The sequence below is a fragment of the Vombatus ursinus genome, unplaced genomic scaffold (genome assembly GCF_900497805.2).
Source record: "Vombatus ursinus unplaced genomic scaffold, bare-nosed wombat genome assembly UNPS02014791.1, whole genome shotgun sequence".
Lineage (NCBI taxonomy): Eukaryota > Metazoa > Chordata > Mammalia > Diprotodontia > Vombatidae > Vombatus > Vombatus ursinus.
In genome coordinates this window covers 21,108,324-21,122,137 of record NW_020954569.1, presented here as the reverse complement: position 1 = coordinate 21,122,137, position 13,814 = coordinate 21,108,324, and the positions used below count along the sequence as shown (strand labels likewise).

General features: G+C 34.3%; 1 protein-coding gene across 1 annotated transcript in view; it reads right to left on the bottom strand.

The window, feature by feature from the left end:
* Nucleotides 1–13,814, bottom strand: part of CDH18 (cadherin 18) — a 382,285-nt gene that overhangs the window by 152,374 nt on the left and 216,097 nt on the right. The window contains exon 4 of the mRNA XM_027869003.1: nucleotides 9,317–9,484. Coding sequence (XP_027724804.1) covers nucleotides 9,317–9,484 — 168 coding nt within the window. The remainder of the gene's footprint in view (nucleotides 1–9,316; nucleotides 9,485–13,814) is intronic.

Below are 13,814 nucleotides of genomic sequence, written 5' to 3'. Positions count from 1 at the left end.
TGGAGCATTCTTTCATGTGGTTGGGAATATTTTGCAATTCTTTTTGAGAACTATTTGTTCATATCGTTTGACCATTTGTCTATTGAGGCATGATTCAGCAGTTTCTTCAAAACAAAGCAAAACAAAAAAAAACAGTTCTTTCACTCACACATAAAACTTATAGGAAAGTCAAAAAAACAAACAAACAAAAAAACAAACAACAACAACAAAACAAACCCACAACCCTTTTAAACTTCCAAAGTATGATGGTGTCAAATTTACATTATAAATAAGTCCTCTACCTTAGAGGACCTTTCTCATTTAATAGGCTTCCCTGAGGCAATTAGGTGATTTGCCCTGCTAATGTTCTTAGAAGGACTAATTCTTCTGGTCCCATCTGGAACTGAGCAAATATTCTTTAGCATTGTCTTTTTCTGCAGAGAAAAAAATAAAACAAGCAAATAAAACTCCTTCCTAGTCCCAAAATTCAATAACTTCCTGCTAGTTTGAAGGCAAAATGAGTATTGAGGAAATACCTTAGAAGAAACTCAAATTATCAGAATGGAAGTCACAGGCCTAATACTACAGGTGGCTTTGGAGATAACTATCACTACTAAATACAAAAAATATGTAAATTCAGTAAAAAAAAAGTTTATTATAGTTATCTTCAGGGTAATTCTCCATTTTCTCCATCAACAGCTCTGCTTGGTTTCAACTCCCTAGAACATCACCTCTAACGTTTTGTTTTATTTTTTTATAGAAATCTTTCCAAAAAGATTGCATATACTATCAATGAGATCCCATGTGCTGGTTGACTTTACCAAACTGCTTTTTTTCCCCTCCTTTGAAAAATCTTTTTCCCCTCCTTTGAAAAATCTTTTTCCTCTCTGTAGGTTGAGAATGGAGGAATACTTGGAAATTGGAGTAATACAATAAAAAAAATAAATTATCAATAAAAGTTAAATTTAAAATAAAGATAAATGTTTCTGAAATTAGATTATTTTTAACCTCAATCAATCATCTTCATAAATGACAATTATGCTGATATTGTTGATCACTTAAGTTATTGGGCTATTAGTTCAGGAATATACATAAACTTGGTTTTGTGAATCAATCCTTTTAATCAGACTTTTTTTCCTGCCTAAAATTGAATGCAGAGTATGTAGCTAAATGATTTCCAGGAGGGATCTACTAAAAATTAATTAATGAATTAATGAATTAATGAATGTAGTTAGCACTACATCACCAACTTTATTTTTCTTGACCTCAACAAAATTTACACCAACATTATCTTCATAATTTCAACTTGCTTCTTTTTATCAGCATTAAATGTATTCCCAATAGCACTAGGAATCATTTAATACTTGTAGTTAAATTGCTTTCATGGCTTTATGGGAACACTGCCTAGACTTAGGATTTTTGCCACTATTAAAGAAGTGTTGCAATTTCTCAATGTTAGACATAAGTGAGTCTATGGGTTTTTGGCTGACTTCCTAGTTCTGAGTGGTGCCAGATTCTTGGGGTTTTCCTAGGCTGTCTTTTTATATTCACTAATTTATTTCTCATTAGCTAGTTTTATTTTCCAAGCTAACTTATAAGCACCTCAAAAGCAATACTTAAAATATTGTGCTGGTCCATTCTTGATGAAACAATTTAAAGAAGTGTTAGGATGCTTAATAAAGACTTATACAAATAGGTGCCAGGCTATATATTTCATTTCAGTAAACATTTCTTTAGTGACTATATAAGATAAATCATTCTATATACAATAAATCTTCGCTTATCCAAAGACAACCATTACTATTTGGAATGCAGGAACAAATGACAAAATAAACAAACATGACTCCCAAATAGCTGAAAGAAAAATCACGAAGTTCGCTCATGTATATTAATTATGGGAGAAACTTTGAAGCTTTTATCTAGCACTTAATTTCTCTTATTTTACAAGTAAATTTAACAACCTGCTTGTTGGATTTCCCAAAAAAAATTAGGTTAAAAGTAGCAAATTAAAGGGTGGAAAGGACTAAAAGAGAAATGGACATTAACAGGACTATGAAATGACAGCTGACATTCACTTAGCCAACAAACATTTATTAAGTTCTTACTATGTGCCAGGTAAGCTGTTAAATACTGGAATGCAAAAAAAAAAAAGGCAAAAACATGGTTCTTGACATCAAGAAGCTTACATTATAATGGAGTAGACAATATGCAAATAACTACATGCATACAATATATAGTCAGTATAAATGGAAGCCATATTTAGAGAGAAGGCACTAATGAGTAGTGACCTAAGTGACCAGAAAAGCATCCTGCAGGAGATAGAATTTGACCCGAGTCTCAAAAGAGGTCAGGGAAGTCAGGAGGCAGAGTTGAGGAAAAACAATTTCAGGTAAGGTGGACAGCCAGTGAAAAGGTATGGAATCAGTAGATGAGGTATAATTTTTGAGGAACAGCAAGTAGTTGGTTATAGAGTACATGGAGGGGAATAAAATGTAAGATAACTGAAAATGTAGAAAGAGGCCATGTTGTGAAGGACTTTAAGTGCTAATAAGGAAGTTTTGAGGGGCAGCTAAGTAGCACAGTGGATAGAGCACTGTCCCTGGAGTCAGGAGGATCTGAGTTTAAATCCAGACTCAGACACGTAACATTTACTAGCTGTGTGACTCTGGGCAAGTCACTTAACCCCAATTGCCTCACCAAAAAATAAAACAAAACAACAACAAAAAACAAAACGTTTTGTATTTGATCGTCAGATTAACAGGGAACCACTGGAGTTTCTGAGGGTTGGCATAGTCACCAAGTGAAGGATAGATTGGATTGTGGCTAAACAAGTTGGAGAAACATACAGAAAGCTATTATAATCATCCAGGTAAAATTGCGATGAATGCTTGTACCAGGGTGTGTGGAGAGAAGACAGCAAAACTGAGAGTGATGTTCTGAAGTAGAAATAACAGAACTTGACAATAGGGTTAGTACAAGGTGGAGGTGATATTGATCTTTAAATCCTAGGTGACTGGGAGAATAGTGGTGCCTTGCATGGCAATATAAAAGTTGAGAGGGAGTGGTTAGATGGTAAGGATGAGGGAAGATAATGAGTGCTCTTTTGGATATGTTGAGTTTGAGATATGAATGGGACATAGTTTAAGATGTCCAAAAGTCAGTTGGTGAAGCAGGACTATAGGTCAAGAGAGACTAGGGTTGTATGTGTAGATCGGGAAATCATCAGCATAGAGATGATAATTGATGGGAGCCAATGAGATCACCAAGTGAAATATTATTATAGAAGGAGAAGTGAACGGGGGCCAGAACAGACCTTGGGGAACACCTATAGTTAGTTGAAACATCTTAAATAAAGATATAGCAAAGAAGAATGAGAAAGAGCAGCCAAAAAATTAGGAAGAAAACAAGAAGAGAGAAGTGCCATAAAAAACTGTGAAAGAAAAAAAAATACAGGAGAGGATGATGCACAGGGTCAAACACTACAGAGAGGCCAAGGATAATAATAATAATGATCATCATTACAACTAATTTTATATGGTATTTACTATGTGCCAGCCAAGAAGGTAGCTGGCACAATGGATAGAATGCTGGGGCTGGAGTCAGGAAGATCTGAGTTCAAATCCAGTCTCAGATGCTAGCTATGTGACCCTGGGCGAGTCACTTAAAAGTGTTTGCTTCAGTTTCCTCATCTGTAAAATGAGCTGGAAAAGGAAATGGCAAACCACTCTAATATCTTTGTTTAAAAAAAAGATGGGAGGTCACAAATAGCCACAGTGCTAAGCACTTTACAATTCTTATTTCATTTGATTATGATGAGGATTGAGAAAAGTTGGTTAGAATTGAAAATTAAGAGGACATTGGTAACTTTAGAGAAAGAAGTTTCAGTTGAATAAAGAGTTTGGAATGCAGATTGCAGAGGTATTATACGTGAGAAAAGAGGAAGTAGAGCCACCAACTTTAGGCAACTTTCTCAATGGCAATCTGATAATGAGAGAAAATACAAAGAAAGAAATCATACATACACACATGCATGTATGTGTGTATATTGTAAGCATATGTATATACATACATGCATGCATACATGCCACAAATATTTTTTAAAAAGCCAGAGTTATCTGTGCTCATTTTCAATTAGTGGTAAATATTCTTCCACTCCTAATAACTGCTGAGAAATCACTCTATTATTACACAGTACAGTAACACATTTCATAATAAGGATTCTGAACAATTAATAAAATGTTCAGTTCTGTTCCTAACAGGGTGCTTAAATTGGTAAGTTAGTATGCAATCCATTTTAGAAAGATTTCCATCCAAAATGTTCTAAAACAATTTGTTGTGGTGGTGGTGGTGATCGTTATTGTTTGAGTTTTGGTGTTTAAAAGGATTAAGCTTCAGAATTCCCTTCCTGATTCTGGTATAATAAAGAACTGTTTGTGTAACTTTCATGTCCTGGGAAACCACCTACTGACAACATTGTTTGTTTTTAATTTGAGGTTAAAATGAACATTTTACACAAGTGGGAATGGATCTTCTCAAAAGGAGATGAATATTCTCCTTCCCTTGATCTCATTATAAAATGTCAGTTTCATCTCTTTCACACCCCACACCCCTTCCATTCATTAATAAACTGGAAGATACCACTAATTCAGTTTTGCCTTCTACCAAGTATTGTGGCATTAAACATTATTTTTTTTTAATATGAATGTTCTTATCCTTCATTCTTTTTATTTTTATTTAACTTTTCGAGATTCTCTTCCTGTTCTTCCCAGGATGAAAATGAAGTGACCACTCTCAAGCCAAGTCCCACTATTGATTGGCATGGGAGCTTTGTCCTCCATTTCTGACTTCGGCCAGTTATACCCTCTTCAGGAAATCTCATGGCTGCCTCCACATCTGTAGGAATCACTATGTTAATGCAAAACTTTATGTGGACACACAGTTGGCTTAGCCTATTGCAGTTAAGAACTCCTAAGCTCAAGGGATGCATTAGCCTCATTCTTCTCTAATAGCAGGAATTATCATCATGTACCACCATACCTGGCATCCTCCTTCATTCTCATTGAAGTTTAAAATAAATTATTTCATTGATAATAAAATTTATGCCTTTACATTTTTCTTGTTTTTCCTTAACATATTGGCAGAACATGATTTTAGAAATAAAATTGTATACATACACATACATGTACATATACACATACACATATACATGCATACATGTATACATATACACATGCGCGTGCGCGCGCGCGCACACACACACACACGCCTAGCTTCCAAAGAGGCAGATTGGAATACTGGATAGAATAGTGGATAGAAAGCCTCAAGATTGGGAAAACCTGGGATTAAGTCTTGCCTAACAGATACTGATTGCTTGATCCTAGTCAAATTACTTAACCTCTCACAGCCCCCAAGCAATTCTCTAAAGCTCAATTACAGTTCTCCACAGTCTGAGAACGTTCCCTCAAGAGGAATTCCTTATATGAATAAAATCTCAGATCCAAACTCTTCTACTCTTACAAACAACAACTACCACTACAACTACTACCACCTTTCTAGTTAGTTAAACTATGTACTACAGTTAAAGTCCTATATATTTAATTATGCTTAAATGATAAGATCTTTGGAAATAAAGATTGTCTCTTTGTATCTCTATGTCTCCAAAATCTAGCACAGAATAGGCATTTAATGAATGGTGAATTGAAACGAATTATTTGTATGGAAGTTTATATAGTATACTTATAAAGTTATATCATAACTTTATACATTATATATAGTCTTATAAAGTTATAAATCATCAAATATGTTTGTTAGATTAGTCAGTTATATATATATATATATATTCAGCTGTGCACTAAATACATTGATGATGTCAATGACTGAAAGACAGCATGAGAGAAGTAGCTTACAGTAGGGTATTTTTAATCTTTTCTAAAACATAATAGCTCAGCAGATAGTTGTATACACCATGGGAAACATGTTAAGCTGTTTGGAGAACATGATTTGGAAGGGGAACTTGAGTTCTCACTCTCCATAGAATACATAAATCTATGTATAATATCAATTATGTCCTCCATTCAACAAACTGATTCAATATTTTTCTCTTATCTCTCCCTCCTTGTTGCTCCCTCCTTTCTCTGTCTCTCTGTCTCTCTGTCTCAGTCTCTCTCTCCCTTAGGCATCTCTTTCTGTGTCTTTTTCTCCCTTTTTTATTTTGTAATTGTTATTGCATATAGATTTATGAATTCCACAATTTGTAAACTCCCGTCCTCCTCCTAAATAATCTTATCCAAACTATGTTAACACAACTCTTCCTGCATATACAACTATATTCTGAGTTGTGTTTTAGACTAGATAAGAGAATGCCTCACTATAAGCTATTTCTCTTATGCTGACACTGAATCATCCTGAAGTCAACAGAATGTATAGTGTAATCTGAGTGTGGAAGGTTTTTTAAACAAGTCAGAATTTACAGCTTGGAAGACAGTTCCCTTCATTTCCAACTTCTCAGCACACTGCCTCAATGTTTCTGAATGAGTTCATACCTGTCAATCATGAAATCCTGAATGTTATTTTGTGACTATTAGAGGAAAAATAAATTTTATTAAATATAATGAACTCACTTAAGGGTGTAGGTGGATTAAGTCTCCACGTCAGGTAGAACTAATGTTTTCTCACAATTCCTTGAAAGGTTCCAACAATAAAACTTTTGTTGTTCACACTATCTACATGAGAAATATATTTCCTTATCCTCCTCATGGTAATTTTAGTTTTCTCTAAAAAACCTACTAACTATTTTAATGGGTATATAAAAGTCATCAATTCATATCCCCTGTACACAACTCCATAGAACGAAAGCCTAACACTATTGATTAAAACACAGTTGTGTTTGTTTGTTTTCTTGGGGGAGGAATTTTATGGACAGTTTATCAGATAAAAGTCTCATATCCATATATATATATTATATATATATATATAAACTTTGTCAAATCTATAAGAACATAAGTCATTCTCCAATTGATAAGTGATCAAAGGATATGAACAGGCAATTTTTAGAAGAAGAAATCAAAACAATTTGTAGTCATATAAAAATGTTCTAAAGCATTATTTATTAGAGAAATGCAAATTAAAACAACCTTGAGATATCATTTTGCACCTACCAGATTGGCTAAAATGACAGAAGGGGAAAAGTGACAAATGTTGGAGGGGATGTGGAAAAATTGTGACACTAATTCATTATTGGTAGAATTGTAAACTGACCCAACCATTTGGAAAGAACTCAGGAATTATGCCCAGAGTTATGAAACTACCTATACCCTTTGACCCAGAAATACCACTATTTGGTCTATTTCTGAAGATAATTAGGGAAAAAAGGAAAAAAAGAACCTAAATGTTGTAAAATATTTATAGCAGTTCTCTTTGTGATGGCAAAGAACTAGAAATTGCAGAGATGTCCATTAATTGGGGAATGGCTTAACAAGTTTTCATATATGATTGTGATGGAATATCACTATCCTATAAGAAATGATGAACTCAAGGATTTTAGAAAAAAACTTGGAAAGACTTGCATGAAATAATGAAGAATGAAATGAAGAGAACAAAGAGAATATTGTACACAGTAACAGCAATATTGTTTTAAGAATGACTTTGAGCCAAGAAGTTATTTTGTCTATTATAAATATCCAAATTAGCTATAAAGGACATATGAAAAAAAATGCTATCTGCATCCAGAGAAAGAACTGATAAATGGAAGTATGCATAGAATAACTTTATGGGTGTGTGTGTGTGTATCTAATGGCAGCCATCTCTAGGGTAGGAGGAGGGGGAGGAAGAAAAACAATTTGCATGATTATTTTGTTATATATTTGAAAGGATTAGCAAGTTCTACATAGTAGGTTTACAGTTGCGTATATATAAAATCATCTTTTTATTGTATGTTATAAAAATACTTGTTTTATTTCATAAGTAAAAAAATTTTTAAAAAAAGTTTTTGATATTTTCTCCTAACAGCTACTCATTCATCTTCTCTTTCTTCCTACAACTTCCATCCTCAATCTCACTCACTCACACAAACACTGACACAAATAAAAATAACTCTCTTGAGAATAGGCAGAAATGAAGTTGAAGCACCCAATATACTGAAAAATCTTTCCTTCTCAGTATAAAACTGTAGGGACAGCTAGGGGGAGCATTGGATAGAATACTTGGCCTGGAGTAAGGAATATTCATCTTCCTGAATACAAATCTGGCCTCAGACACTTATTGGCTGTATGACCCTGGACAAAACACTTAACCCTATTTGTTTCAGTTTCTACATATGTAAAATGAGCTGGAGAAGGAAATGCCAAACCACTCTATTATCTTTGCCGAGAAAAACCCAAATGGGGTAACAAATTGTTGGAAGTGACTAAAACAGCTAAACAACAAGAAGAGCATTACAACTTTTAGACTCTAAAAATAGTCATGAATAGCCCCAGATGTATACCAGTATAAGGAGGAATGCCATGCAGTACCATAAGGAAGATCGTGCTATAGTACCAGTAAGGAATTCTCAATTTTTTTTTTCTGCTCCTCTAAGGGACAAACATTACATGGAAGCACTTTAAAGCTTTTTTTTTCCTTTTCATGCTTAGTGGGTTATTAGTTATGACTCTTAGCAGGTTCAAGAAGTTATCATGCCATGCTAAAACCACCCCCTTCACTCTGACTCCCAATTTACTAGAAGGGAAATTTTGTTCCAGTCAGTGAAAATATTTTCAAGCTACACCAATGCTTCAGGGCAGAGAAGATTCTTCTATTCAACTATATAACTCAAATCTCATGCAAATGAACAAAATATGTAAGGCATTCCTTCACACACAGGGGCAAATCTAAATCAAACTTAATGCTAGATAGATGTCTTAGACAAGCACTTCCATTCCTTTATCCATTCCCCAAACTTGTTCTTTTATTTTTCTTCCTACCTATGTATTTGTATGTGACATCACACATACTCTGACATCTGTATGACTTTCTTAAAGACAACTAGCACATTTATTCTAATGTTCTAAAGCCAACTGCATTTGGCATTCTCAAATGTCAATGTAATTATCCATGGGGAAGTAGAGGGAGGTTGATTTGGTTGTTATTTTTTTTTTAATTTTAGGGCCTCCTGTTAATCCTAGGTGCCACAGGAAGACCATCCTTCACATCCAAATGATCCCATTTATTGAAAATACTCATGTAATGAATTGGTAATCTTTTTTTTGCATTATTCAAATGAATTTTCCCTTGAAATTCACTGAAAAGGAAAATAATAACAATGTTGATCCTTAATGAAAATTATAAAACTTGTACATACTCTGTGGAAATCTAGGTGGGTTGTCGTTGACATCTGAGAGTGTAATATTGACAGTGGTGGATCCTGAAAGGCCTCCTACTTGCCCAGCCATATCTTTGGCTTGAATGACCACAGAGTAGTGCTCTCTGGCTTCTCTGTCCATGTTATGCAGGGCCGTCCTTATAACTCCTGTAATATGAGAGAGAGACAGGGACAGAGACAGAGACAGAGAGACAGAGAGACATCAGTGTTAATTGAACATTTGTATGTGTGTCTTCTAAAAAAAATACCTTTGATGCAATTTACTTAAAAGTTACCAGCAGGCATCTGTCACAAGATACTTATACAAATAGCTAGATATTTTCTTCAAAATATTCCATCACAAAATTTGCTTCAAATAACTTGTTAGTAGGAAATTCACCACTGGCAAATGAAGATGTGTACCAAATGTACTTCTTTGACAAGACTGCTCATAGAGGGCAGCAAATATAATATAATAACAAAAATAACTAATAATAATATGAATATTCCATCATTCATTGCAGGTTCATACTTAAAGCATCCTCTCTTGAGGCCAAGGTCTGTTATTGTTGCCTGGACCCAGGCCCAGTACACAACTTTCTAACATTTTCAAACTCAGTTTCTGAGGTCAGTAATCAAATCAATCTTTGTAGAAATGATATATCCTTTGACTTCAATGACCATTCTATTGACTTCCCTGTCCAAAACCCTCCTCCTTGGCTAGATATAGATATATAGACATAGCTCAATCTCTCTCTCTCTCTCTCTCTCTCTCTCTCTGTTGCTCTCACTCTCGCTCTCACTCTCTCCCCCCTCCCCACTTCCTTCCTTTCTGTCTACCTTTTTATGGCATGATGGATTGGAGAAGGAAGAGGCTAAATGAGGTAAAATCAGTCAGGAAGCTCTTGCAGTAGTCCAGATGAGAGTAAATACGGCTTGTTGTTGTTTTGTCTGTTAGTTATCTGCCTTTTTGTGACCCAATTTGGGATTTTCTTGGCAGAGACACTGAAGTGGTTTGCCATTTCCTTCTATAGCTCATTTTGCAGATGAGGAACTGAGGCAAACAGGGTTAAATGATTTACCCAGTACCACATAGCTATTAAGTGTCTGAAGCCATATTTGAATTCAGGAAGACTCATCTTCCTGACTTTGGGCCCAGTGTTCCATCTACTGTACCACCTAGCTACCCAGTGAGGGTATCATCAAGCTATTGTTCAGGACAATCATGGAAGAGTTTTTAAGGTTGCTCTCATTAAAGAGAATATATATCCCAAATGAGAGATAATGAGGATCTAAATTTAAGTGGTGGCTGTAGGATTGGAAAAAAAAATGAGGCCATTTGAGACAGATGGAAGAGGCAGAACAAACATGTTACAACTGATCAGACATTAAGGTAAAGGGAGAAAGAAGTCTAGAAATGATTCTGAGATTTCCAGCACAGCTGGGAGAAGGTTGATGCTATTAACCAAAATGGGGAAATTGTAATAAGGGGCAGCTTAACTCTAAAATGTCATTATATTTCTTGGTTTGAATCTCTAGCTGTCCCGGCTGTTTCACCTGATAAAATGTAATCTCCTTAATGGCAGGAACATCATTTTTGACTATGTATCTCTAATTCTCAGTACAGTTGCTGGAATACAACAAATAGGGAATAAATGCTTTTTGTTTGCTTTATTTTATATTTATCTTTGAACAGCATTGAATTGAACAGCATTATCAAATAGACTATTTAATACATTTTCTTTTTCACTTTGATGATTAAAGTGGCATACACAAATCCCCAAGCATATACATAATGTAGTAATTTCTCCATTCTTCCCCATCTATGTTTTAAAATGTTTAGTAATATGTGTTGTTTTTAGGTCGCCTTCATTTCCAACTATGTCCTTCCCCAGTCTCCTAGGTACAGTCATCCCATACAACAAAAATAAATAAATAAAAAGGTAAAAACCTAAAATAAGAAACAAAGTAGTAAAACAAAACTTAAAAAAAAAAACATCAACTGAGAGTGACAGTATATGCAAAATTTCATGTCCACGATTCCTCATCTCTGCAAAGAGAGGCAGGAGGGAAACATATTTTGTCTTTTCTTCTTCAGAGCCAAGTTTGATCAGTATAGTTACAGACTTCAAATTTTGATTTTTTTTTGTTTTTTTTTCAATTTACATTATTTTATTCATTGTCTATATTGTTTTCCTGGTACTAATTATAAATTTTCCTGACCTTTTCTGTACTTTTCATATTCATTTTTTCATTATATTCATGTGCCATTACTTGTGTAGCATAGGTTGTATACTCCAGTTGATGAACCAGTTCACTATTATACCAACAGTGAGAGTACCACTGTCTGAAAAACATGCATTCCAGCATTTGCTATTTAATTTTTTTCTGATTTATGCCAATTTTCTGGGTATGGGATGAAACCTCAAAGTTGTTTTGATTTTAATTTCTTTTTATTAGTGACTTAGAGCAATATTTGATATTATAGTTTATAATTCATTATTCTTTTGAGGGATGTTTGTTCATATTCTTTGACCACTAATCCATTAAAGAATGAATCCATCCACTTTTAAGCCTGAATTTTAAACTTAAGTTGTTAGTATGTGCAATCCATTCCAACAAACCTTATCTTTAATAGTTTACTGTAATATTTTGAAAATATTCCAGTTTAATTCAAACTGTGCTAAAACATTTTAACCGCGCGCGTGTGTATGTGTGTGTGTGTGTGTGTGTGTGTGTGTGAGAGAGAGAGAGAGAGAGAGAGAGAGAATGAGAGAGAGAGTACAGTGGATAAAATGCTGGGCCTGAAGTCAGGAAGAGTCATCTTCTTGAGTTCAAATCTGTCCTCAGACACTTAATAGCTTTGTGACCCTGAGCAAGTCACTTAACCATTTTTGGCCCAATTCCCCATCTATGAAATGACCTGGAGAAGGAAATGGCAAACCACTCTAGTATCTTTGCAAAGAAAACTTCAAATGAGGTCATGGAGTCGGACGTGAGCAAAACAATACAACAACAATAAAATGTATGTATGTATGTATGTATGTATGAATGTATGTATGTATCTATTTATCTGTCTATCTATCTATTTATCTATCTATCTAATTTGGTGATCACTAGGACATAGGAGATAATGTCATTGAAAAGACAGAATTGTTAAAATGGGACATCCCAAATGCTTCTGATTGGCTAAAACTGCTATCTGGCATGAGAGACCCTTTGAAGACCTTTCATTAAAAAAAAATGATGGCAATGTAAATAATATCTTTAAGTTCAAGCACCTGAGTCTGCTCCCTTAGGCTCAGCACACTTGTCTCTTGGAAAGACAGCTAAGTCATACCTTTTCAGCTTTCAGGATGGTTTAAATATAAAACATTAATTTGTTCCAAAAGCATTTTGCTTTTTTTGGTTCTTTATCTAGTAGAAGGGTAGTCCATTTGTTGTTTATTCCAAACATCTAAGGCAGAGACTCAATTCAATAACTAGTTGGTTTATTGACAAATATACATAAAATCGAGTAGCCAATTTGATACAAACAGTGAATTCATCCCTTCTACAACTGAGAGTAGCACTTGGTAAATGCCATAGCACTACACAGGCCCTTCCTTCAAATCATCAAAATGACCACTTGAAGATAGAAAAAAAAATTGAATTTATCATTTTGTCTCTATGCCACTAAACAGTTAATATTAATTTCAATGAATGGCCTGGGTGTTTGGCTATTATGAGGACATAGTTTGGGGCATCAAGGGGACTAGAGTCCTCAGTTATGGAACACTGCAAATATATAAATGTGGAAATATTGGAAAAAGTTCAACAGCTTTCCTTAAGCTAAATAGAAATTAAAATCAGGCTTATCACAGGACCTTGTAATAATATCATAATGAATGATTAATTTAATTCATGCACATGGAAAAGCCTGAAGGAACTCTACTAAAAAGAACAATGTTTTATCACATATGATAATGACTTAAATAGAAAATTAATTGAAAGAAAAGAGAATGAGCAAGGATCCTCCATAAAAAAGAATTTCTGCTTTTTAGAATCTGAAGGAAACGGAAGTGACTTTTCTAAATTTAATAAATTATAAATGTGACTTGATTTCCAAATAATGTAATGCTATTGTCAATTGTGCATAAAAAATTCACATGCAAAAATAAAATGCATCACACTGAAAAGATGCTTTGCAGAATAGACATATCTAAGGGGAAATCAATAAATTTAAAGTCAGCAAGTTAAAGGACAAAAATCAATCTGCTTTCCATGAAATTTGAATAATATTCATAACTTAAGGGAAAAAAATGCACAAACTTTACAATCTACAAATTCCCACTAGTTTTTTAGTGCTGACTTCAAGAATTCCGCTGCAGTCATTATCTCCCTTTTCTAACAAGACAGTTACTCTGACATAAAATTTGAAGATATCTGAGTGGTAAATATGTTCTCAGCTTTCTCTCTCTCTCTCTCTCTCTCTCTCTCTCTCTCTCTCTCTCTCTCT